The sequence below is a fragment of the Quercus suber genome, unplaced genomic scaffold (assembly GCF_002906115.3).
Source record: "Quercus suber isolate HL8 unplaced genomic scaffold, Cork oak 2.0 scaffold_18, whole genome shotgun sequence".
In the NCBI taxonomy this organism is placed as follows: Eukaryota; Viridiplantae; Streptophyta; class Magnoliopsida; order Fagales; family Fagaceae; genus Quercus; species Quercus suber.
The window spans coordinates 1,866,502-1,894,172 of NW_027069483.1; the positions used below are offsets into that span (position 1 = coordinate 1,866,502).

The 27,671-nt window shown below is 32.8% G+C and overlaps 3 protein-coding genes and 1 non-coding gene across 9 annotated transcripts; 2 read left to right on the top strand and 2 right to left on the bottom strand.

Annotated features, from left to right (window-relative positions):
- Nucleotides 1-1,255: 1,255 nt before the first annotated feature.
- Nucleotides 1,256-7,523, bottom strand: LOC136062159 (signal recognition particle subunit SRP54, chloroplastic-like). The gene is made up of 15 exons (XM_065760911.1): nt 7,186-7,523; nt 6,929-7,070; nt 6,223-6,290; nt 6,029-6,130; nt 5,289-5,441; nt 5,091-5,168; nt 4,826-4,951; nt 4,600-4,702; nt 4,327-4,427; nt 3,291-3,428; nt 3,063-3,206; nt 2,720-2,795; nt 2,448-2,533; nt 2,165-2,290; nt 1,256-1,752 (listed from the first exon to the last, which is right to left on the bottom strand). The coding sequence occupies exons 1-15, from the start codon at nt 7,366-7,368 to the stop codon at nt 1,645-1,647; spliced, it is 1,734 nt and encodes a 577-aa protein (XP_065616983.1). The 5' UTR covers nt 7,369-7,523; the 3' UTR covers nt 1,256-1,644.
- Nucleotides 7,524-8,523: 1,000 nt separating this feature from the next.
- On the top strand, nt 8,524-11,080 carry LOC112010843 (putative pentatricopeptide repeat-containing protein At3g11460, mitochondrial). Its single transcript, XM_024043215.2, has one exon. It carries the CDS (start codon nt 8,563-8,565, stop codon nt 10,471-10,473), a length of 1,911 nt encoding a protein of 636 aa, XP_023898983.2. The 5' UTR covers nt 8,524-8,562; the 3' UTR covers nt 10,474-11,080.
- Nucleotides 11,081-13,000: 1,920 nt separating this feature from the next.
- TRNAL-CAA (transfer RNA leucine (anticodon CAA)) lies at nt 13,001-13,084 on the bottom strand. Its single transcript has one exon. It is a non-coding gene; the product is annotated as a tRNA-Leu (tRNA).
- Nucleotides 13,085-13,132: 48 nt separating this feature from the next.
- Nucleotides 13,133-19,692, top strand: LOC136062161 (U11/U12 small nuclear ribonucleoprotein 59 kDa protein-like). Of its 6 annotated transcripts, none has more exons than XM_065760918.1 (11): nt 13,133-13,253; nt 13,829-13,935; nt 14,079-14,229; nt 14,385-14,727; nt 14,820-14,903; nt 15,889-15,954; nt 16,949-17,021; nt 17,445-17,833; nt 18,058-18,098; nt 18,350-18,474; nt 19,350-19,692. In XM_065760918.1, the coding sequence occupies exons 3-10, from the start codon at nt 14,081-14,083 to the stop codon at nt 18,426-18,428; spliced, it is 1,224 nt and encodes a 407-aa protein (XP_065616990.1). In that variant the 5' UTR covers nt 13,133-13,253; nt 13,829-13,935; nt 14,079-14,080; the 3' UTR covers nt 18,429-18,474; nt 19,350-19,692. The 6 variants fall into 6 exon arrangements, with proteins under 6 accessions (XP_065616990.1, XP_065617004.1, XP_065616988.1 ...); XM_065760932.1 differs by having other exon boundaries at nt 13,829-13,873; XM_065760916.1 differs by having other exon boundaries at nt 13,176-13,253; nt 13,808-13,935.
- The last annotated feature ends 7,979 nt before the right edge of the window (nt 19,693-27,671 follow it).

Below are 27,671 nucleotides of genomic sequence, written 5' to 3' on the forward strand. Positions count from 1 at the left end.
ATTAATTTAGCTAAGGTACAAAGTTTATTACCAATTTACCAATAGACTAACACACACATGTTTTGGTGGCAGATAAGGCACAAAACAGTAGATTGTTGTTTCACACGTGTATTACATTTATGCATGCATGCCAAGTTGCCTACTGTGTCTCAAAGTTAATAAAACATTAAAAATTAATAAAATTCTATCATTCAAAAAAAATAAAAATTTTCCACGAGTTGTGTTAAAGAGCAGCAACTCTTTAAAAAAATAAATTTTTTTTCATGGGTTGAGTTAAAGACACTAACTGATCTAAGTTGCTGGTGACATAGTTGGTGTGTGGATGGAGTTATTAGCAACATAGGAGTTGTTTTTGTGACTATGGGGTGGAGTCATTTGAGAGGGATAAAGAGCTCTCAAATTAGAGGTAAAAATTGGATAAAGATTATTGAATTTTTGTGATTTGTTTTGTTAAGATTTATAATTGATTTGTTATAATTTTTTTTTACTTAGACTGTGTCCAAAGATTTTTTTTATTATCTAAATATGTGAATTGTTTTGTAGATTTTCCTTATTGTCCAGATTTGTAAATTGTCCAAATGTTTAGCTAAATGTTTTTCTTGATATTTTTGGGACAACCAGACAAGAGATGATTTGATAATTTTTTTTTTTTCATTTTTGGTTTCATGGCTCAGACTTGTAAATTGTTTGGGAGAGGGGGCCAAGTATATTAATTTTAGAGCCAAAAGTAAAAATTTTATGCTAACATATATACTAGGGAATTTTTTTTTCAAAGTTCCGTTCCTGGTTAGAGCCTTTGAAGTCATCTTTTTCAATAATTACTTCAAGCATCCTAATATGTAGCATTCCTCTCATAATATTTAAATCTCACAGTCGAATGAAACTTGCACGTAGTAAGAGAGATACTGCATATGCTAGATTTACCGGATATCTTCACACTTATATCTCCAATCAGCAAGCCACATCAATAGGTGAAGAAATTGACAGATGAAATTATCCCAATTAGCAATGGTTGATTACAGATTTTTCTCCCCTTAACAGAAACATTTTAAGAGCATAGAATAGGTTGACTACTGTGAAATTTGTAAACTAAAGTAGTATTATAGTAGACTCTTTGGCTGTTTATCCCATTGAGGACTACTGTTGGTGCAAAGTGCCCTCCCACTGAAATCATTATTAATTTTTGCTTACCACCAGATTTAAATGGTAATGAAATTTTTTTTCTAAACCTAATGACTATTTAGAGACAACTCTATAGGTGAAAACCAGAGATACAGTCACAAACTTTATTGCAGGTTCTCAAGTTGCCAGACCCATATAACACTTTCTAACAGTGATTGAGAAAGAATTTTAATATTTTGACATTTTTTTTATCTCAAGCAATGATGCATTACAAATACACATAACACATCCAACTTGTAAACAAGACATGTTCATGTACATGGTGTTAAGTTACATATAAAGATGCAGGAACATTTGCACAAGTGCCACATTCTTGATGGAAAAGCAATGAATCCGCCCATCTCAGAGAACCTTGAATACTTCACCTACAAAGAGGTTTAGTAGAGACATCTCACCAGAGTAACAAATTGAGAGCCTAAAATCAATTGACCTGAAGTCTCTACCGCAGCACTGTCTTAGTAATTAGTTCCCTGCCCCAAAACCACGAGGACTTGACCTTGTTGAGGCAGCATCTACAAACTTCTTCCTTGAGTCTGATCTCCTCTTCCTCCTTGCAGTACCAGGAGGAGCCTAATACAGATGTAAAACCCAAATCATTAAGTTTGAAATTAAAAGTATACCCCTAACAGCACCAAAGCTGCAAAAGGTCTGTTAGCACCAAAGAATGGCAAGCAAATTTGTTATGTTCCTTGAAACTTCTTTGAGAAAAGAGAGAACTGGTTGAAAGGATCGAGCATTTTATATGATGCTATTGTATATAGAGTATTCTTTAAAATGTTCAAACTTTGTGTAGTTACTTCCAAAAAGGGTATAACCTGCAGCATGCTGTCTGTTAGTTTGTATAAGCAGCACATTTGGTGACACCATGTTGCCTCAATATTTTCATAACAAATGCATAAAGGATGTGGAATTGAATAGTTGATGACATATTGTAACATCAAGTCATATGAATATACTCAAAGAACACAAGCAAATAAGGCACCTTCTGTTCACTTTTTATCGCCTCCTCAAGATTGCTCAGTGCAGGAATGGATCCACCTTCCATTACACCCATCAAATTCTTCATACGAACACGCATTTGGAAGAGTTGTGCAACAAGTTGGTTCACCTAATATTCATGTCATAAATAACATCCCTTAAGTATAGAGCCCTAGTATTAACAAGTAATACAGCCAAAATTTTATAAAACAACAATAGAAAACCCTGCTTTTTGAGGCAAAAACGAAATCACTTTAGCAATCTTACATCAATTGCAACGAACATACCTGCTGCTCTGTTTTCCCAGACTCTTGAGCAACTCTTTTCCGCCTGACAGGAGATTCTGCCAACAATTCTGGCTTCTCTCTCTCCTCTGCAATTAAAATAGACAATTATAAACACAGAAAGGAAAAACTAAACCGACTTCAGTAATTTATATAGGAAGAAAAGAAGGAACGTTGCTACAATCACTGGGGAGTGATACCAGGGGTTAACAAGAGATGCTAGATCAAGTATTATTTATAAAAATACTTTCAAAAAAGCAAAGAGATGAAGAGACCAGGGGTCATTGCTTCAATCATTCCTTCCATTATCTTTAAACTCTTCTCCGCTTCTCGAATTTGTGCAGGAGTAACCTGATTGCACACATATAGGGAAGAAAACTCCACAGTTAAAAACAAATAATAATACTAAAAAAATGACTTGAACTGCCTCAATCATTCCTTCCATTATCTTGTCACACTTACTGCTTCATCATAAAACTGGAAATGGCCACCTGAACTGCCTCAAAATGCTTTTTCAAGCTATTTGTGGAAGAATGCATAATTTGAAGCACCAAAAATGAAAAAAAACTACCCACCAAAAAGACTAAAGAAGAAAAATTGGAAACCAGTCTTTCATACCTTCCCCATACCAGGAATCATTCCTAAAACACGAGTCATGGAACCCATACGTGCAACAGCTCGAGTTTGCTTTAGGAAATCATTGAAGTCAAACTTTGCACTCATTATCTTCTTTTGCAGCTCTTCAGCATCTTCTTGTTTCATCTAGATAGACAATTCAAATCAACAACTCCATCGCAATATTTTTTCCATTCATATAATTAAGAAATGGAATTTCCTAAAACTTACAACTTCTTGTGCCTTCTCCACAAAGGAAAGGACATCCCCCATTCCTAAGATACGTCCTGCCATGCGATCTGGGTAGAAAGGTTCAAGGTCCTCCATACGTTCTCCCCGCCCTACAAGCTTGATTGGCTTTCCTGATACCTGCCACCACCCAACTATAGTAGTTACAAAGATAAACTACAAAATTCTCTGCAGTGAACTTTTTTATAATTAGATAAATAACTTTTTTGCAACAATCTTCAACTACTCAAATATTCAAAGAAGCACAAATGGGATACATAATCTAAAGATATTTTCAAATGGCACGTCAAAATGGTATATACATTCTCAATGAAGCAGTCGATAATGTGAAGTTGTGAAACACAATTTATTGAAAAAAAAATCTTGCTACATTTTGGAAAAGGGCTGCAGAAACCTACCACATAACAACTAAAACTTATGTGAAGCAAGCTTGCATGCACGTGTGCATTCCAAGCATCACTTGATTATGAGTGCATGTGTCAGAGCGTGCGTGTGGAGGGGGGGTGGGGGGAACTGGGGAGGTTGTTGGAGTGCTTATAGGAATTTTCATGAAGTGGGTTGGACAGGTCCAATAATGTAGAGAAAACCAATTTTCAGTTGGATTCAAATTTGATGCATTAAGTTGTAACTTTAAACAAATTGAAGTCTTATTCCATTCTCAGCTAGCCAAACAAAAACTTTCTAAGTCAAATTGTTTTATAATAGCTGGCTAACAGGCTAAGTGCCCTACAGTCATGCCTAAAGACTATAGTCTCATTAAAAAAAATTATATAATCTATAAACAGAACAATCTGCATGGTAAATTATCACAAATTTTTAAAAATAAATATTACATTTGAGAATTTCAAATTATAGAACTAGATTTAAAGGCACCCTAAAATTAACAGATTTATGATATTGCAAACATGACTGATAGATTACAAAGATCAAGGGAAAGAGGGATGGCAAATTCTATATTGAACAAGCAACTCATTTGGACAACATCAAGGATGGAAAACATAAGGATGATAAAGCAAACCTCTTTAACACTCAAAGCTGCTCCACCTCTAGAATCCCCGTCCAGCTTTGTCAAAATGGCTCCTGTAATTCCGATCTCTAGATTGAATGTTGTCACTAAGGCTGTAAATTCCCAAAGAAGAGGGTGAGAGTGAGATTAAACTTTGGAAGTAATTAACTCATTACATCAGAAGCCAAGTTACACACAAAAATAATTACCTAAATTCATACATACCTCCCATATAGACCCTGAAATAATTTCATTTCCCAATGAGTAAAAAGAAAGTATAAGTACCTGCAGCTTCTTGTCCAGTCATTGCATCAACAACAAGCAAAACTTCTGTGGGATTCAATGCCCGCTTCACTTCTTTCAGCTCATCCATCATTCCTTTGTCTATCTGTTCTTTTATAAATGGAACAGATGCCAGCAAAGATCATAAATGAGTAAACCAGCTGACATCATGAACTTTATCTTAGAATTATCTCCAAAATCATTACAAATGACATAGAAGAAGTACTACCTGAAGCCTTCCAGCAGTATCCATTATTACTACATCTATGTTTTTCTTTTTTGCCTCTTCTAAACCTTGCTTGGCTATTTCTGAAGGTTTAACCTCAGTCCCTGCTGCATAAACAGGCACATTCACCTGTTACAAGCTATAACATTATGTAAGAACAAAAAAAATTATCTATCTAATCACAAAATTTAAAAAGAAGAAGAATAAACTATATAAACCCACTCCAAACCTTCATTGACAAACAAGAAACAAAAAAGAGTACCTATACCTGTTCACCCAAAATAACAAGTTGGTCAATAGCAGCCGGTCTGTACACATCTCCAGCAACCAGCATGCAACTCTTCCCCTGTGGTCAATGTTATGTCACAGGTGTCAGCAAGGTTGAGTAACAAACTAGATTAATCTAATCATAACCATTACATACACAACAACTCTACACAGAAAAGGGGAACTTTTGAAAGTAAACCTGTTTCTTAAGATAATAAGCCAATTTTGCACAAACAGTTGTTTTCCCAACTCCTTGTAAACCAGCCAATAATATTACAGTGGGACCAGATTTTGCAAAAACTAGTTCAGATACTTCCCCACCCATCAATTTCACAAGCTCATCACGTACAACCTGCAAGAAACACAAAAGGAATGTTCATAATCAAGTCACCCTTAAATATTCAATAGAGATACTTAGCTTTTTCTTGCGTTCATTTTAAATATATTTCTTCATCATTCAAAATCCATAATAGATTGATTAAATTTACATCTATTGACAAAATACAAGAAAAATTGCTCTAGTTAATTTATGTAGTGCTCCAAAAGAAGCTTTTAGCACTAGATAGGATTGCACCCATGGCAAAACAGGAAAAAATAAAATTGAATAACAACTAAAAAGAGAAAATATGAAAATGAATAACAAATTACTATGTCAACCAGTGATAATAGCCCCTAAAACCTACCACATATGTAAGAACCAAAAGTGCATATAAATCTATCACTTTCTTCATCAATCTTATACAAGCAAACATATCCATTTGAGTCTCAGATGAACAGTAATGCTTGTGCTGGTAAACTGAACTATGTAAAGCACATTGAACATTATTATGCTATTTATGTAACGTTTTCAGATTAATTGAACTCATAAAGACTTATGTAAACTCAATCAATATAGTACATTCTTAGACCATTTAGCTAATAGATTATAGATATCCATACCTTAACCAGTTGCTGATCTGGTTTCACTCCTCGAATCAGCCCAACGCCAACAGCCTGCTCACTGACGGCTTGCACAAACCGTCGTACAACAGGAAGGCTTACCTGTCAACAGAACAGTTAATTAACTACCTTATTTATTATGCATACATCAAAACTCAAACGCAACACATACACAAACTCACTCAGACACTCACATCTGCTTCCAAAAGAGCTCTCCTTATATCTCGCATTGGCTCCACTATATTTTCTTTGGTCAAAACCTCTGAAGCAAAGGGAATTCACCCATTACGACAACGAACAAATAATCATCACAACTAAAAAAGCTAAACTGTAATTGATTTATACATAGTTAAAGGCATGTGTAATCAGTAATGCTAGGATCGCAACTTTATTCACAACTCATTAAGATGGCAAATGTGTAACTAGAGTAACATCATTTTCACACAAACCCACCACTTTCATATGCACAAATAACAACAACCCATATCAGCAGTTATGAAATTTTATGCGTCACTAGACTTATTGACGTGCAATACACCTCTTTTAGTCATAAAATTGCTCTCTTTTTTTTTTTTTTTTAAACAAAAAATTAAAGAGTGAATATTATGAATATTACAAATTGTAGTACATAATATATACAAATTGATGTGTCAACATTTAAATGCAAAAACAAAATTGCTCTCATTTGGGTCCGTTTGGACAGACAGTTTGGGATCCCATAACTCTATTTTGCCACTGTAACTCCTTACAGACGATTATGTTAAACCAACAGCCTATACAAACAGACCCAGAAAACAAAAAAGTAATTCAAGGCTTTTTGAGGTAAAAATATTAGTAGTTTTAGTAATTTCCTTGATTAAAATGTGAATAAAAAAAAAAGAACAGTGAAAGGGAGAGAACCTTCTCCTTTGAGCTTATTCCAGGCTGTCTCAAGACCGCTTGTGAGTTGGCCAAACATTTCAGCTCTTACAACCAGACCACGCCTATCTCCTCTTCTCACACCAGTTACACTCTTGGAGTTCACCCAACCCCATACCTCTCTCTGTCCAAAAAAAAAAAAAAAAAAACAAAAGATATGAAACCAATTTTCTGGGAAAACAAGTTCCTGAAACTGACATGATGAGAATGGAATTGTGCTTTGTTTGTTTTTGACTTACGGAAAACAAGTTCCTGGACGAGAGCGAGGTGGTGGAATTGGTAGTAGAACCGGTCCAAAGCTTACTGCTCGGTGGTTTTCTGGCTTGGTTCTGGCCGCGGGTCAGCGAGGAGAATGAGTGAGAATGAGAAGCTGCGGAGAATTGGCGGGAAGAAGCAACCGTCGAGAACTGTACCGCTTCCATTGCCAGAGTGTGGATTTCGAGCTTCCTCCACTGTCTTCGTGTGTTTGTGTTTGTGTTTTACTTTTATCCACTGAAGAGCGCAGAGATTTCTCTCTGATAATTTTATCTAGTTTGGTAGCTGACTAGACTCGCTAGAGTGTTACGCATACTAGTGTAATTCTTTTGTTTTGCGGCATCAAGAGCCCTCAAAAATGGATCACGAGGATGCTATCAAAACGCACCGGTTCCCAAATCCCATGTCCTAACTCCTCCTTTTATTTTCATTTTTTCTTTAAAACATTAAATCGTGTCAATTAAAATATAAGACTTACCCTCTAATTTTGCTATTAACATGCGAGGCTAGAGACTTTAAAGTGAGTTATCCTTTGAGAGAATTGAACAATGTTATTAAACTAAGAAATTCTTAACAATTTACTATTCTCACTTGATTTGATTGAGGTTTACATCTTGAATTTAAATACATTAGGAATGTTTATAGTACTGGAGTTGAGATCAGGTTATGACTCAATCCTTATCATTTACTATAGTCGTTTCTAGATAGACTTTTCACGTTTTTTTTTTTTATACAAACTTTTCACGTTTTGATCTAACCTATTTTATGGAAGTCATGGTCAACTCAAGCGTTACTACTACACCTAGGGTTGTGCAACTCAAACCCTGACCTAACAAAACCACCCTACCTAGAGGAATCTAATTGAATGCCATATGATCTGATCATCAGGTCAAACAATAATGGATTTGTGCCAAGCAAACCCAATAGTCTCGAGTCAGCGTGCCAACCTTTGTCCATTCCTCTCTTTCTCTTTAATTACTAGAAAAACTCTAAAACTATATAATATGACATAATTTATGCCACAACTATTTACGTAGCAGATTGTGAGTGGTGGAGAAAAAAATTGTGGGTTAATGTGAAAATGACAAGAAGTCAATCACAGTTTGACACGTAAAATAGTTGTGAAAAAAATTGTATTAGTTTATGTGATACTAGAACACCACTAATTATTATTATTATTATTATTTTTTTGAGAAAGCGCTAATTATTTTTTGGAACATCAAAATAAATAAAAACTCATGTGAACAGCTTAAATTTGGTCATAACATACATAAACGTCCTGTCGTTTTCTTATATCTTATTAACGACCCAACATCCAATCATTCAATATTTCCACCCTCTTTAATCTCCCTCCAACCTCTATGATCGTCCAACGGTCGGTAATCTCTGGCACAAACAAACTACTGCACCTCCAAACCACCAAAACCACAAGCACAAGCTTAACCAACCCATGGAACTTTCGTCTAAGAGAATTAGCAAAGCAATGCGAATACACCCAAGCTCTCACTCTCTACCTCCAAATGCTCCGCTCTGGCTTCTCCCCCGATGCCTTCACTTTCCCTTTCATTCTCAAGTCATGCGCCTCTCTCTCCCTTCCAACCTCCGGCTCACAGGTCCACTGTCATGTCATCAGAACTGGGTGCGACCCCGATCCCTTTGTACAAACTTCTTTAATTTCAATGTACTGTAGATGCTCTTCTATTGAATATGCACGTAAGGTGTTTGATGAAAATGGTGAATCAAGAAAGTTAACTATTTGTTACAATGCTTTGATATCTGGGTACACCTCGAACTCTAGATTTTATGATGGGGTTTTGTTGTTTCGTAAAATGAGGGAGGCGGGTGTGTCGGTTGATTCAGTTACAATGTTGGGGTTAGTACCCGTGTGTACACTTCCAGCGCATTTGAGTCTTGGGATGTGTCTCCATGGTTGTTGTGTTAAGGTTGGCCTAGACAGTAATGTGTCTGTTTCAAATTGTTTGCTTACAATGTATGTTAAGTGTGGGGCAGTTGCTTACGCGCAAGCGTTGTTTAATGGGATACCTGAAAAGGGTTTGATTACTTGGAATGCAATGATCTCTGGGTATGCTCAAAACGGGCTTGCTCGTCATGTTTTGGACCTCTATCATGAGATGGAGTTGACTGGGATTCATCCTGACCCCGTGACGTTTCTCGGGGTCCTCTCATCTTGTGCCTACATTGGTGCTCATAAGGTTGGTTGTGAGATAGAAAGGCAGATACACTGTAGAGGGTTTGGTTCAAACCCATTTTTGAGTAATGCCCTGATTAATATGTATGCTAGGTGTGGTAATTTGGGAAAGGCTCATGCTATATTTGACCACATGCCTGAGAAAAGTGTAATTTCGTGGACGGCAATCATAGGTGGTTATGGAATGCATGGACATGGAGAAATTGCAGTACAGCTCTTTGATGAAATGATTGGGACCGGAATTATACCTGATAAAGCTGTTTTTGTAAGTGTATTTTCTGCATGTAGTCATGCAGGATTGACTGATAAAGGCTTGGATTATTTTGCCACAATGGAGAGAACATATGGGTTGCAGCCAGGTCTGGATCATTACTCTTGTATGGTGGATCTTCTAGGCCGGGCTGGACGACTCAAGGAAGCTGAGGAGCTCATTAAGTCAATGAAGTTAAAACCTGATGCCCCAATTTGGGGGGCCCTTTTGGGTGCCTGTAAAATTCATAAAAATGTTGAGCTAGCAGAGTTGGCTTTTAATCAGGTAATTGAGCTTGATCCTATGAATATCGGTTATTATGTTTTGTTATCAAATATATATTGTGAAGCACAGAATATGGAGGGAGTATTAAAGGTTCGAGCAATGATGAGGGAGCGGAAGCTCAAAAAGGAGCCTGGGTATAGCTATGTGGAATATAAAGGGAGAGTTCACCTTTTCTTGGCTGGGGATAGAACTCATCCACAGGCAAAGGAGATATATGGAATGTTAGATGAGTTGGAAAATTTAGTGAAGGAGCTTGTTGGGTCTTATAACAATGATCAAGAAAGAAGAAATGAAGAAATTTTAAGTGGTATGGGTATGCACAGTGAAAAGCTGGCAATTGCGTTTGGCCTCTTAAACACTAGGCCAGGGACAGAGATTGTTGTGATAAAGAACCTGAGGATCTGTGAAAATTGTCACTTGTTTATAAAGTTGGTTAGCAAGATTGTGGATCGTCAGTTTGTCATTAGAGATGCAACCCGCTTCCATCATTTCAGGAATGGGACCTGTTCTTGCAAAGATTATTGGTAAAATCTTTCAAAATCAAAAGGCCCTGGTGAAGAGTAAAATACCAAAATGTGTCAAGGTAATGACATGACTACTGTTTTAAACACCAAAAGGAAAAAGCCCTGGTGATACATGGCTATGGTTTGAGCTGATTGAAGTTTTGAAATGTTTTAAATTGAAAATGAACATTGAAAAGTCTTGGGATGGCAGGGATTTGCTGAAGGCAGCTGCCAGTAATATTTTCTTAAATGTCTTGCTGACCAGCTGTGGGTTGTTAGGAACCAAGGCCACAGAGAAAGCTCTGTTGATCAGAAGATGGAGGACAAGGATCATAACCAGTCCTCGAAGAGGTTACAAGTTTCCAGCAAGTGATGACAAATATTAATCCACATCCCGATCCATAATCTTCTTTGTGACTAAGCTCTGATGGTCTATTATTAGAGCCAGTATCTTCTAACCACTAACTGTTTTTGATTGACTAGCTAGTCAATCATTTTTTTGTGTCTAACCATTTTTTTGTTCAGCATGGCTGAGCTAGACATGGGGCTCGAGTTGCCATGCCGACCTAATTCGTGTAAATTTCATCTACTTTTTGGCCTTTATATGACAACCTACTATTGGTTTTATTGTCTTTGTTTTTGGTGGAAAGAATTCCTCTCTTAGTTTTCAATTCTACATTTTTCTCTCCTTTTCAGTTTCTCTTTGTATCTTCTCTAGACTCTTCTCTCCTCTCTTGAGTCTGTGCTCTCACTCCATAAGCCTCTTTTCTCTCTCATTGGTGCTCTTACACTGCATCTCTCTCACACTTGTTGTCAACCATAATCATTGTGGTTATTGACAATGCTTACGTGTGTTTGACCTTTTGATGATGTTTTAGGGTTTAAGGAAAGAAGATATAAGCAAGTGAAGGTATTAGAATTTGGGTTTGGTTATTATATTATATTTTTTAATTTTTGTTAACAATTTGATAGTTGAGGGTGGGGAGATTTGAATCCTGGATGTCTCTGGTGGAAACACTAAGAGATGCCAACTGGTTGTAATTAGTGTTTCAATTATGTCATAAACTTCTTAATCTGTGAATCGTAAATAATAAATATCAAACTGTAATATTTCAATATTTTAAAGTATTGAAAATCACATGAAAATTGAGCAAAAAGTTAATTTGCCATACTGATAGGACTTCCATCTAATTCAACATAAATTTCAAATTTCAATAATGTGGAAAAAAAGTTCTATGTTGATTTTCTATGAAAGAAAAAAATTACTATTCAAGATCACAAAAATTTCAAATTTTTATTGAAAAAAAAAATACTTCGTTGGTTTTTTAGATGACAATGCTTTCATAAACAGTCTACCATTTTTCAAGACTACAAATAATTTAATAGAAATTCAAAGTTATGTGTGTGTGTGTGTGTGTGTTTGGGGGGGGGGGGGGGTACCAGAATCCAAAGCAATAATAAAGTGGGCAAGGTTGTTTTTGAGGAGGGGAATTTAGTGAGGAGTCTTTGGAGAAGAACTATTTTTCTAATAAAGGAGTTTAAGATGTTGCCGTTGAAAAAAATACCAAGGACCAAGGACTCCATATTAACCTTGGATGGTCGAGAATCAGGCGTGCAGGGAGTATGGTGCAATCCCAAGGAGACAAAGGTAACTTGGTTAAAACAAGGAAGAGGAGAAAAAGGAAGGACAAGGCAACCATCCCTCCACATTAAATGCACCACAACTACTTACTTGGCCGCATTAATGGAGAAATTACCCTGAACGGTGTCTTACATAACTCATATTCTGGTGTCAAAACCTTTTAGCAAGGTCTTGATGGGACAATTGTCAGGAGAGTTTAATCGTAGCCCACCAAATGTAAGATCCAAATGTGTTCTTGCTAAGTTATATAAATCTAAGAAGTGCCTGGATTAAGGGTGAGATTTTTGTATAAGAAAAAGAAGAGAGTGAACAGAACCAGCCATTGTATATTCTTCCTCGGATAAAACCCAAGGACAAACACTTAGTCAATTCTCCATATATTTAGTCAATTATCAAGATACATAATTATGGACTTTTGTTACAAAATGGGCATTTAATATTGATCTAGCATTCCATCTCTAAAAATTAATTGCGTGGGCAATAAAGGTTTCAATTTTCTTTTTCTGCCCGCCACAATATAATATATATATATATATTTAAAATTTTGTCAATGGGTCGTGATTATGTCGTTTTGAGGTAAAAATATTTAATTATATAACACAACCCATGAAACATGCTTCGTATAAAGGTCGCCTTGGATTGACATAGACAACCTACTTCAACCTATTTAACAAATATGTATAAGGTTAACATGAACATTATACATTTCAACTCATTTAAAATGACCCAAAATGAAGAACTTATCGATAAAATTATTAAAAAACTAATTACTTACTAAATTCGATATTTAAATTTAAAAAATGATATTTATTTTTATGAATTTTTTTTTTTTTTTAAAGCAATTATATGAATAAAACGGTCTGTCGTTTTCAGGAACATCATATAATATGTGTAAACTTATAAAAACAATTGTCAGAAGTGGGATTTGAACCCACGCCCTCTCTCGAAGACCAGAACTTGAGTCTGGCGCCTTAGACCACTCGGCCATCCTGACGATTGGTTTATATTTAGCCAAATAGTATACATAATCTAAATCTGAGTCGGAAGCCACAACGCTCACATATAAAAATAAATAAATTTTGTAATTCATCGAGTTCGTACCTTCTTGAAGTTCCAAGCAAAACCAATTCCGCTATTTGTTGAACAATCCATTCGTGCAGCAGGTATGTTTTTTTTTTTTTGTTTTTGTTTTACAGTTCTGTCTCATATTCTCAGTCACCTTGTTTGTTTCATAGTACTGTTTTCTTCTTTCGTTGTCTGATATTATGTTTTTTTTTTTTTTCTCAGTTATAATTAATCAAGTTTTTCTTTGCAGCCAAACTGAGCATTAAGAGTATTGGGTTTTGATTCTTACAGTGTATAATTGCCAATGGGTTGTGTTCTTCTGACTATTTATTTGGGTTATTTTTTTATTTTCCCTTTTGCCATACTGGAAACTTGAATTGTTTGTTTCATAGTACTGTTTTGTTCTTTCGTTTACTCAAATCTTTCTATGCACCCAAACTGAGCATTAAGGGTATTGGGTTGTGTATATGGGTTTTGATTCTTATAGTGTATAATTACTAATGAGTTTTGTTCTTCCTCCTATTTATTTGGGTTGTTTTTTTTAAAAAAAAAATTATAACTTTTTGCCATACTGGAAACTTGAATTGTTGATTGTGTAAAAAGCTGGTTTCTGGGGGTATAATTTTTTTTTTTGTCCTTTTGGATTCATTAGGTTTTCTCTTATCGGCCGCAGGTTTGAGTTGAGTCTAGAGATTAGCCTGTCCAAAAAAAATTGGAGGTAAGACTGTCTACCAATAACCTCTCCCCAGACACTGCAAAAGTGGGAGTTTTGTACACTAGGTACGACTTATTTTTTTTAAATGCTTTATTTGTTTTTCACTAATTATCAATGTCAATCACTAGTTATAGTTGAGTTTATAGAGTTATTTATTTTACCTTAATTTCAATTTTTTTTTTAATAATGCTTTTATATGTTTCTCTAGCTATGAATCTGGTACCATTTCAATCTGTGCCACCACAGTGGTTTCCAATGTTACCACCTAACCCGCCAACGTCAAGTGCTTTTTGGGAGTCTAAGAATGTGCAGGAACGGCTAAGAGAGCTACAAGATAATCTTGATCTTGCAAAAGCAATGTATGTCCCAAATTGAATGCAAATTCTTCATTTAATTGTGAAAGTGTTAGTGTCCCATTTGTTAGCAATTCATGTTCATTTTGTTTGTTATTATGATATCCTACATTGCACCAAGCTGGTACCATTTATGATGATTGAATTACTATTCTTAATAGGAAAAAAGAGCTAGAGATCTTGATGATGATTAAAGATGGTAAAGGATGTGTTCAAGATGAGGATTCTGGAACCAATGCCATTTTTATTGATAGGTTCAAAAAAATTTTGAAAGATAAGAGGATTAGTTTGGAATCCCAAGAGTCTCTCTCAGTGGATGCTGTGAATGCTTTGATGTCAAAATTAAGAGCTCAGCTTGAACCATTCAGAGTGATCGTGGATGAAGCAACTCCTTGGGAGGAAAAGTCTGCAGTAGTTAGATTGTCTAATAAAATACAGAAGAATAAAAGAAATAAACTTTGGAGAAAAAGAAAGAGGAAAAGAATTGCAGAAATGCTCACAAAGGTAGTTTCTTGTGCTTTGTTTTAGATGTCATTCCTGCCTATGTTGGACAAATGCATATTTTATTTGGTTCGTTTGACTTTTATGACATTTAGGAGCGTGAACAATTTGAACAAGCTGATAAAGAAGCTGATGAATGGAGGGCAAGGGAGATTGCCAAGGATATTGCAAAGCGGAAGGTACAGGAATTTTTACATGTTAGGCCACACTTTTTGAGCAGCATGTGCTTGTGTTAGTCATCCACTGGTTGCTGAGAAGTTAGATATCACTTTTTTGATCTTGTATGGTATGACATTAATTATTGATATAGGTTAGCAGCCAATGTAACATCTGTTTTAAAGAGTCTCTAGTTCAAATATTGCAGTGTTATTTTATCCTGCCAGTTCTGTGGAGTGGAAAAAAATTCATCCATTTTGATGGAAACAAATTAGGATTTTACCCCATACATGGAACCATTAAGGAGCTGATGATAGGATTAAACTAAATCAAGATGATAGTTATGAAATGTGGTCTGGGTGGCTTAAGGGACACCAATAAACCATGTTAAATGAGATTTATTTTCATGCTTTAACTAAAGATGTCGTCTCTAAAATTTTAGCAAACTAGAATAGTATGGCACTTTTTATGTAGCATAATCTAAATGCTGACATTAGCCACCACAAATAATGGTTCTGTCTACAAGAATAGCTGCACTCTTAAACTCCCTCTTTTCTAATTTAAACTCTGTACATTCTGTACTTCCTTTCTGGAACAGATTCATTCTATTTACATTTAGAAGTTCAAACTATGCCCATTTTATAGAATGTCTAGCATTTTCAGGAACATTTAGTACGTGTATGGAAACATTTCTGTTTCCTTTACAGTATTTTATAAATAAATGAAGGAGCAGAGAAATGGTTAAAACATAAGGTTTTCAATGGTGCATATCAATAAACAATAATCATCTGTATTTATTTATGTTCTGTCCTGCTTTTGTACTTACTGTATTTTCCTTTTCTTGACAGCAACATGTAAAATGTTTGCTATTCTGGAACACTGACATGATCATATGTGCATTATATCTTGCATTTATTTATTGTGTTGATTACTAGTTGGGTTTGCAATTTGCCTGAAGTGCAGGCTTAATAATTTTTTACTCCGCAACTGAGGCATGTGGGTTTGCAGGTAGAGAAGATGAAGGAAGTTGCGAAGCTTAAAGCAAAAGAAGAGAGAAAGAAGCTAGAATCTGAGGTGATCATTGGTAGAACATGCTACATAAATATGTTTTCAATAAGCGGAGACTGTTAAGATTCTTCTACTCATTCAATACTGAGCATGTCATTTGTTTGAATTATGGTAAAAGTTCCCATATGATGTTCCTGAAATGGTTTATGTACTACTATTCTTGTCTTTCCCTTTTCTCAGTTCAAGAAAACTTCATCCCGACTTTGAATTGGCTTGTGCGAATCCTTTTCCCACATTCTGTCTTTTCTGGGTCCGAGCCTGTGAACATTTTCTTGTCATGACTGGCATTGTTATTGACTTTCCTCTTACAGCTTTCTTACATATTCATGCAGAGATTAGTCTTTCCTGCAAATAACTGTACACTTTCTTATTCAGTGTTCAGATACTTTATTTTGTCGGCCATTCTTGCTTTACTTTTTATCTGGGATCCGATTTACTAATACCAAGTTTACATTAATTTTGATAGTTGGTCTCTTGCGTTGCCTGCTTAATTTGCAGTATATGATTTATATTAAGGTAGTGCTGCTTGTGGCTTAAAATAACACTTACCATCAACAACAAATCTACTAAACTTTTGATGAGGGTCCTTGGATCAAGTAATAGACTTATTCATCTGAATTGCTTCAACATCTTGTCCTCAATCTGTCTTTTCACATTCCTCTCCAACTGGTTCAATCTACCTTTTTCCCATAACATATACTGATATGAGTTCATTCGAAAATGAGATGCTGTTTATGTGTTTTCCACTAATGCCACTATAGAATCTCTAAAGAAAGAAAGAAAATACAAATTATATAAAGCACACTTTTATGTGAAATACCTTGCTTGGATAGCAATGATCTGATGTACCTCAAAGGGGACTACGATTTATGGACTGCTAGAGGGCTTCCACCCTTGCTGTCATCCAGACTCTGAGTCAGGGACCATGCTAAAATTTCCATTCTGTAATATTGTTGATCATTTGTGCTGATCTCTCTCTGACACTAGGTTCATATTTCAGCTTGAGCAGGTATTGATTGTGGAGAAGTTGCAAGAGTTACGTTCCATCAGGATCCAAAAATTGAAGAAACAAGGTTTGCTCTTTTATGCTTCTTATTCACCTTTGTACTTGTCTCTGTTGTGGCAACTGTTCTATTGCTTAAAATGTAAATCTTGTTAGTAGTAGATCAGGTTACCTGAACTGCAAAGGAATTGATTTTACATAATAAAAAATAGAATGTGAATACTAATTTATCATTACAAATCATGCCATGATAATTTTCTCAACATCGAAGTTAAATTTCATTGCAATTTTAAGTTGTTATTCTTCAACATCTATATTTGCAAAACTTACATTTTTTTTTTTTTGGGTGTTCCTATATATACTGCTCATGTACTTGGAAGCATCCTCTAAGATTTTTTTAATGAATAGATTTTATTTGTTACTAAAAAAAAAACAAATATATACTATCCTATATTGTACACGAACTTATTGTTGATTGCATATATATGTGCAGGTCATTTTCTCCCTGAAGAGGATGACAAGTTTATGGACAGAGTTCGGGCTGCCGTTGAAGAAGAAGAGCGCCAAGCAATTGCTGCAGCTGACACAGATGCTGCTAAGGATGCCATTGCAAGTGCGGAGGAGTCTAGGAAAACTCTCCTGAGTCAGGGACTTGACTCAAGAGATCTAAGCAGCGATAAAGACAGTAATATGGAAAGTGAAGACCAAATCATTGAGACTGAAAATAATAAAGGCTCTACTTCAGTCACTATGAGGGAATCTGAACCACAAGCATTAGAGGGACAAGGAATCAGTGGAGCTTATGACTCTGTGGCAAATCTACCGTTGGAGTTCTATCATTATTATCATGGCAGTAACACTGATATGGGCACACTTATTGAGGTGATTTTCTACATACTGCAATGTAATTGATGGCCTGATATTTCAGGAAGCATTTTTGTTCATTTTATGTGCACAAGGGTGCAAGTTTAATTAATTGCTTCCCAGATGGCCTGTAATATATAGCCCCATGTTGCCATGTACAAACCAGCATCCCCTCTTTTTGTTGGGCGGTGCTTGAACTGTTTTGTTCAGATTTGAATCATAACAAGGACCATTTCATGCAGGTGAGAAGAACATGGGATGCATATATAAGACCAGGAGGAAGGTAAGGATACTACCACTCCTCTTTGCTACATGCAGCTTGCTTGATATAATTATGATTATATTTTCCTTAAAAGGCAGCAGTGTATGCATTTGACCCCACAAATTTCAGCATCACCACACATGACCACCATACCTCCACCAGTTTTGCTAGTGCTTCAAATTTCAATCAACATTAGTGCCTCTCCCATTCATTCCACATTATGATTTTACTGCCAGCATTACCATTTCTAAATGCTGTCAAATTTGGTGCAGCCGCATACCAGGGCATTGGGTTCAACCACCACCTCCAGCAGATGAGACATGGGCATCCTACCTGGTGAGGTCTAAATGACAACTTGACAGCAGATTATGTGGCAGATTTTGCTGAAAAGATGGTGGTATGCTGCCCTTTTTAATAACACTAGTTGTAAATCCACTGCGTGGGAAAATGTAATATAATTATTTTATAAGAATATAAAGGAAATTTTGTAGGTTAAATGATGCATGTGTTAGTTAAATGTATTTTCTATTTTTATAAGAAGGAAATCTACAAAGAGAATCAATTTAAATTAGTCCAAAATGGACTGAATTAGACTGAATGGATCAAGTTAGACCGAAGTAGACCAAAATGCTACTAACTACATTATCACTAAAAAATAATTAGGAATTTGTTTATTATATTGTTGATATGAAACTAACCAATCATGTCAATTTGTAAATTTTTTAGTTAGTAAATGATATTGTTTAAATGTTCTTTTTACTATTAAGAATTTAAATGAAAACATTCATAAGATGCGTTATATAGAAGATTTTATTTTTTGGTTAATATTAATTTTTTTTAAAAGCTTAAATGACTTTATGTACTAATAGATCTTGACAAAATAATTAATTTAACTCATTTAACTATTTTCTTCTTTAAAAAAATAACTTATTTAATTATTTTCTAGTAGATTTTACAATTAAAATAGATTGAAGTAGACTGAAATGTTACGTTAATGTGGCTCAACAAGATATTTGTAAACTTAGCTTTTAGATATTATATATATATATATATTTGTAAACTTGTTTCTTAGTCTAGTAGTCACTTTATATATTAGATGTCTGTATCAACATGCTCCTCTTTTTAGTTTGTTCAACCCATTTAAAATCTTTGGTTTCTTTTATATGCTGACTCCTAAGCATACTGTCATGTACATTATTCATAGAAAGCAGAAGTAAGAGTTTAAAGTCACCTAGGAGTGTACGTGTAGTTTATAGTTTACTCTTTTGACAGCTTTGGCACAATGAGGAAAACTGGGGTAGTTAGCCTGAGCATGTTAGAGAGCTGGACCGGACCTAAGTTTGAAGCTATCAATTCAGAAACAAGAAAGTTTACATATGGGATCAAAAATCCATATGCAGGAAGGCTTATATATGGTTGCTACTTGTCACAGCAAGTTCTTGTTGGAAGTTGCGGCCAATCATCCTAGATATGAGATGAGACTCCGGAAACTGAATATTTTTATTTTTGCCTATTAAAGCCAGTATTTATCTTAGCAATAACTTTTCTTTTCTTTTTCTTTTTTCTGTAAAAAAACTTTATCCTGTAGAAATAAAGCTCATCTTCATGTTCTTAATCTGTCGCGCACACATGTACGTATGTATGTATATGATTGTCCATTTAACAAACAAATAAACTGGATATCAAGCACAACATACTTGCGACTCTTGTTGATTTTGTTAATTCGTGTAATGAGAAAATGTCTTCCATGTGACTTTCTCACATTCAACGATTTCATAGGTAATATGCCTAGAAAGAAGCGCAATCAATTTTTTTTTCCCTTTTGTCGATGGTAATTTAAACGCACCCAATGAGTCTTGAACTTGCGATCTCAACTCCTATTCAGGAGGAGGTGCCCTTTTAGTCAGTGCTCACTGGCCTCAAAACTCAAATCATTCTGTAATTGTATTATCTTGAGTTCATGTTAGATTGTATGTGTACTCCACTATATCCAGCTGCTCAAATGCATACTGCCTTGCATTATTTACATGTGGAACCTATAAAGCGTGTAAATTCTAGGACAACGTTTTAGACGCTTCTTTCTTTTCTCTGATATTCCCCAATTAATGAACTATATACATAGAAAGAACAAATCTTATATTTTGATCACATACAAAGAAAATAAAAGAAAATCTGGTAAACAAGCTGGATTTGTCAACATATACGAACCCAGCAGACTGACTTGCAGGCATATGCTTGCCACATAAGAAGGAATTCCCAAATAATAAAAACACATATAGACTGCTTCGCTGAGTAGCACAATGCTTGTAAACGAGAGGGTGTTGGGGTAAAAGTACCAAATGGCTGCTCCCAATTTTCTCACAAAATTTCCAGAAGGAATTGTCCGTGCACATATTTATGAAATCCAAAGAAATTTGAAACATCAATTTTTCCAGTGCATCAAAGAGTGTTTTTTCTAATTTTGCTTTTATAAACAACTACCATGGTCCTGCATGATGCGCGGATAATGCTTTAAACTGTTATATGAAAAACTTATATAGAATATCCTAAATATTTTAAAATAATAAGTAATAACATGAAGTAATGTTGCCATAACATGAAAAGTTTTTTGTTTAATTAATCGTGTAATACAAAATTAAGGGGATAGAGAATTTAAACTATAGAGAAAAAGTTACATAAATTAGAAATTAGTTATTATGTGGTGTAATATCTTCTCAAAAAAAAAAAAAATGTGGTGTAATAAGTTGATTGTTTGTTTAATCATTTTTTTTTTTCTGAAATTTTTAATCATAATTTTTGTTTCTACATTGGCTTGGAGTTAGCATAAAAAATTTGTAAATTCATGTAAATGTTTAGTTGGCTTATGGAAATATCATCTAAAATTTATGATGTCATGTTTATGTTATTGAAGTATGATAGTGGTAAGTTAAATACTCGGTGAAAATAGTGATATTCTATTATTAGAATTTTACTATAATCCAAAATATATAAAGAAGTTGGGTGTAAAGTTAAATGAAAAAATTATTCTTACAAAGTGCCACATGACAGAATTGTATGGTCTCTCACGTGATGTTTTTTCTTTCTCATATAATTTTTTTTAAACCATATAAAATTCTTATATATATATATATATAATTAGTGTATACTTATAGATAATTAATGTGTATTCACTTCATTAACACATTCAATGATTATACATAAATGTAAACTCTGATCATGAGGTGAAAGTTTAAATGAGAGAGGCTCAACAAATGTGTCACTTGGCAGAACCTCATACTCTCTCACATGAGATCTCTGCTTTTATATATATACTAGTAAGTTTCCCGTGCGATGCACGGATAATGTTATAATATTTTATGTAAATTTGTTTTTGGAAAATATTATACATATATTATAGCATATTTATTATAAAACTTTGTTAGTAATGAGTTCATAATAAAAAGTAACAATTATAAATTGCACACATATATCTATTATAATTATTTTGTTCAAGTAATGAGCAATAATGAAAACAACTTGGAGTAATATTGTATAATAAAAGTTAATAAAAGTTAATAAAAGCATATTAATTCATTCTATATTATTGATTTTTATTATGTGATGTAATAAAAAACTTCATTACAATTATTTTTTTTCCTTCAATGCTTTGTTATTGTGATATGGTGACACTTGTTGTCATCATCAGTTTCTCCATCTTCAACATTTGAAAAGTCCGTCCATATTTGTTCAATTTTTGAACTTTCATCATTTTTTCCTTTTGTTGCATCATTTGTGTTAATTACTAATGAATTGGCACTGAGAGATTTTTGATTAGATCTTACAAAGTTTGGACTTTGTCACTAAGATTTTTTATAGGTATTTGCATTTATATTAAATTTTAATGATGTGACAGTTTTTTGTAAATTTTTTATTTATTAATTTTGGAATAGTGCAGCAAAAAGAATTAACATAGCATATTGAATTTTGTTTTTTTTTTCTTCCATACCTTTTTATCATTTGAAGGCGCATAAAAAATCTTAGCAACTATATAATTTTCAAAACCATCTTTTAGATCGAATTCATTCAAATGAAGTAGAGAAATCCATTTTTTTCCTTTTTTTTTTTTTCAAATAACGTGAGATTCTTCTCCAATATCAATATTTTTACAATAATTTAAATAAGTTGTACCTTAGTTTATTTTTCAGCAAGATCTCGATCTTGTAGATTTATTTAAGATTTTCTCGGCATCTTGATCAAATATCACAAACTTTGTTTTGTTAGTTGCATTAAAAACTTCAATTTAAATCTTGTATCTAAAGTAGTTTGCAATTGTATATATATATATAGTAGTTATAGTGAGATAAATATATTATAAATATTTGGAGAGTATGTAGTTAATGTGAGTGCCTCTAACTTTGGGATAGAAAGATTTTTTTTTTTTACATTTTGCACACCAAAATGATATTGTTTGTAATTTGACATTCATTTCACAAAGTATGTACAAAATGTAATACCAACCCATTATTGTATCAATGTAAATTATTATTGCAATACCTTAGCAGTTCACATCTTCCAATAAACTTTGAAATTAATATGTATTTTTTTAATGTAAATAATATGATCTATTATTATTTTTATACATAAATGATGAGTATAATTTGAAATAAGTAACAAACCTTTTTCGTAGGATCTCATTCAATGCATTTTATTTTTACTATTGTCTTCATATTATTTAAAGATAAATCCTCATATGAAAATTGTTTTGCATGTATTTTTGGTATTTCTTGTATAGGATCATGTTTTTTACCATTCCTATCATTGAATTTTTTTAAAGAAAATATTAAGTTAATGGCATTTTGTGAGATAGTATATGCTCTTTATTAGACTTTTTTGTTATTATAAATTTTAGAAATATGCACTTGTCAATTATTTCAGCAACCTAAGGGATTTCAATATTTATATATATTTTTGTTGCACTGGTCGATGATAGAGAATTTGTCTACATAAATTTCATAGAATATTATTAATAGACAAAAGCATATTGAATTGAAATTGGGGAAAAATGAAGAGATATTTCATGAGAATGAGATTTTCTAGAAGTATCATATATACATGGGGGAGGAAGAAGAGAGTCTGTAAGAGGATAAGAGTTTTTGCTTTGATTTACACGTGAGAATGGTCAAACTTGGGTCATAATATGTAAAGTAAGAACTAGGCCTGAGTTTTTTATAAGGTTTGGTCTACTTTTAAAAGGTAATCAATTTTATAGTGAATAACTTTTGGTCTAATTGGTCTAATTGTCAAGAACAACTCATATCAATATAATAGTAAAAATAAGTTACTATGATCTATTAGGTAACAGTAAAAAAAAACTTTATAAAAAGAGGTAAAAAATGCTAAATCTAATACTATATATAATAGCAGAAGCTTTAAGGAGGTGCTACCACGTTAGGAAAAAAGGCTATCTAAAATTCAGACACATATAAGTTAAAAAGCGATACGTTATATTGTTTGGTAATGCTACAACACTGTTTAAAAGCCTCTCGTTTATATAATAGTAAAAATAAGTTACTATGATTTATTAAGTAATAGTAAAAAAACTTAATGAAAAAATGTAAAAAAGGTTAAATGCAATAAGTTACTATGATCTATTGAGTAACAGTAAAAAAAAAAAAACTTAATAAAAAGAGGTAAAAAATGCTAAATTTATATAATAGTAAAAATAAGTTACTATGATTTATTGAGTAACAGTAAAAAAACTTAATGAAAAAAGGTAAAAAAATTTAAATGCAATATTAGAGTGCCACGTGGCAGAACCTCATGCACTCTCACATGAGGTCTCTGCTTTTATATATATACTAGTCGCAGACCCGCGCATTGCGCGTGTTAAATTTTTATAAAATATTATTTTAGTCTCTAGACTTTATATAAAGAGTTTTAAAAAAAAAAAAGTTTCATCATATTTTTCATAATCTTGTCTATAACATTTTTTCCATTATCATATATTTATTGGTTGATGATTTGCATAAAATAAACATTAAATAAGAGGTAAAACTATTTATTGTGTATGAAGATTATGATTATATATATATATATATTTATTTATTTATATAATTTCCCTAGTTAGAGTTTGATTAGTCTTAAGTTTAAATTTTGTATTATAATATTTAATTGTTGATTATTGATTTAATTAAGTGAATGTAATGGTTGATTTTATTGCACTATAAAGTTTTCAATGTCCTTTGTATAGCCATCTTTATTTTATTTATTATTCCTCTAGACCACCTTTTTATTTTCCAAATAACGGTTATTAATTGACGTTTGATTTCATTTCTTTTTTTCTTCCTTCATTTATTCTTTATTACTTTGTATGTTCACTTCTAGTTGTAAATTTTATGGTTATCAATAAAAAATAGATATCATGGATGGCTTAAATAGTTATAGATATAGTTACGTTAGTGGTATGTCAAAGGTTTTTTTTCCTTCTGAATTTTCAAGAAAATATGAAAGGCATTTCTCTAGTTTGGTCTCAATCAATTAAGATATCCATAATATATTAATGGAAATAATAATGAGCCTTAAATATTTTTAATGTATGAAGNTTACTAATGAATTGGCACTGAGAGATTTTTGATTAGATCTTACAAAGTTTGGACTTTGTCACTAAGATTTTTTATAGGTATTTGCATTTATATTAAATTTTAATGATGTGACAGTTTTTTGTAAATTTTTTATTTATTAATTTTGGAATAGTGCAGCAAAAAGAATTAACATAGCATATTGAATTTTGTTTTTTTTTTCTTCCATACCTTTTTATCATTTGAAGGCGCATAAAAAATCTTAGCAACTATATAATTTTCAAAACCATCTTTTAGATCGAATTCATTCAAATGAAGTAGAGAAATCCATTTTTTTCCTTTTTTTTTTTTCAAATAACGTGAGATTTCTTCTCCAATATCAATATTTTTACAATAATTTAAATAAGTTGTACCTTAGTTTATTTTTCAGCAAGATCTCGATCTTGTAGATTTATTTAAGATTTTCTCGGCATCTTGATCAAATATCACAAACTTTGTTTTGTTAGTTGCATTAAAAACTTCAATTTAAATCTTGTATCTAAAGTAGTTTGCAATTGTATATATATATATAGTAGTTATAGTGAGATAAATATATTATAAATATTTGGAGAGTATGTAGTTAATGTGAGTGCCTCTAACTTTGGGATAGAAAGATTTTTTTTTTTTACATTTTGCACACCAAAATGATATTGTTTGTAATTTGACATTCATTTCACAAAGTATGTACAAAATGTAATACCAACCCATTATTGTATCAATGTAAATTATTATTGCAATACCTTAGCAGTTCACATCTTCCAATAAACTTTGAAATTAATATGTATTTTTTTAATGTAAATAATATGATCTATTATTATTTTTATACATAAATGATGAGTATAATTTGAAATAAGTAACAAACCTTTTTCGTAGGATCTCATTCAATGCATTTTATTTTTACTATTGTCTTCATATTATTTAAAGATAAATCCTCATATGAAAATTGTTTTGCATGTATTTTTGGTATTTCTTGTATAGGATCATGTTTTTTACCATTCCTATCATTGAATTTTTTTAAAGAAAATATTAAGTTAATGGCATTTTGTGAGATAGTATATGCTCTTTATTAGACTTTTTTGTTATTATAAATTTTAGAAATATGCACTTGTCAATTATTTCAGCAACCTAAGGGATTTCAATATTTATATATATTTTTGTTGCACTGGTCGATGATAGAGAATTTGTCTACATAAATTTCATAGAATATTATTAATAGACAAAAGCATATTGAATTGAAATTGGGGAAAAATGAAGAGATATTTCATGAGAATGAGATTTTCTAGAAGTATCATATATACATGGGGGAGGAAGAAGAGAGTCTGTAAGAGGATAAGAGTTTTTGCTTTGATTTACACGTGAGAATGGTCAAACTTGGGTCATAATATGTAAAGTAAGAACTAGGCCTGAGTTTTTTATAAGGTTTGGTCTACTTTTAAAAGGTAATCAATTTTATAGTGAATAACTTTTGGTCTAATTGGTCTAATTGTCAAGAACAACTCATATCAATATAATAGTAAAAATAAGTTACTATGATCTATTAGGTAACAGTAAAAAAAAACTTTATAAAAAGAGGTAAAAAATGCTAAATCTAATACTATATATAATAGCAGAAGCTTTAAGGAGGTGCTACCACGTTAGGAAAAAAGGCTATCTAAAATTCAGACACATATAAGTTAAAAAGCGATACGTTATATTGTTTGGTAATGCTACAACACTGTTTAAAAGCCTCTCGTTTATATAATAGTAAAAATAAGTTACTATGATTTATTAAGTAATAGTAAAAAAACTTAATGAAAAAATGTAAAAAAGGTTAAATGCAATAAGTTACTATGATCTATTGAGTAACAGTAAAAAAAAAAAAACTTAATAAAAAGAGGTAAAAAATGCTAAATTTATATAATAGTAAAAATAAGTTACTATGATTTATTGAGTAACAGTAAAAAAACTTAATGAAAAAAGGTAAAAAAATTTAAATGCAATATTAGAGTGCCACGTGGCAGAACCTCATGCACTCTCACATGAGGTCTCTGCTTTTATATATATACTAGTCGCAGACCCGCGCATTGCGCGTGTTAAATTTTAGATAAAATATTATTTTAGTCTCTAGACTTTATATAAAGAGTTTTAAAAAAAAAAAGTTTCATCATATTTTTCATAATCTTGTCTATAACATTTTTTCCATATCATATATTTATTGGTTGATGATTTGCATAAATAAACATTAAATAAGAGGTAAAACTATTTATTGTGTATGAAGATTATGAATATATATATATATTGTAGGTGAAGAATTTCACCAACATCTGATTGTATCCTACCGCGGTGCCTGGCCGGTGCGGTTTTGTCCTCGTCCCGAGTATGCCTACATGCAAGCGCTTAGCTTGGACAAGTGGAATCCCACATCGGTTAGAGAGAGCGCCCCACTACCTTTATAATGCTTCAGGAGCTTGGTAGTGTACCACTATGTGAGTAGTGGTACACTACCCAAGCTCCTGAAGATTATAAAGGGTAGTGGGCGCTCTCTCTAACCGATGTGGGATTCCACTTGTCCAAGCTAAGCGCTTGCATGCTAGGGCATACTCGGGCGAGAAAACCGCACCGCGCCAGCACCGCGGTAGGATATCGATTGTGTAAATTTTACTAATATATATATTTATTTATTTATATATTTCCCTAGTTAGAGTTTGATTAGTCTTAAGTTTAAATTTTGTATTATAATATTTAATTGTTGATTATTGATTTAATTAAGTGAATGTAATGGTTGATTTTATTGCACTATAAAGTTTTCAATGTCCTTTGTATAGCCATCTTTATTTTATTTATTATTCCTCTAGACCACCTTTTTATTTTCCAAATAACGGTTATTAATTGACGTTTGATTTCATTTCTTTTTTCTTCCTTCATTTATTCTTTATTACTTTGTATGTTCACTTGCTAGTTGTAAATTTTATGGTTATCAATAAAAAATAGATATCATGGATGGCTTAAATAGTTATAG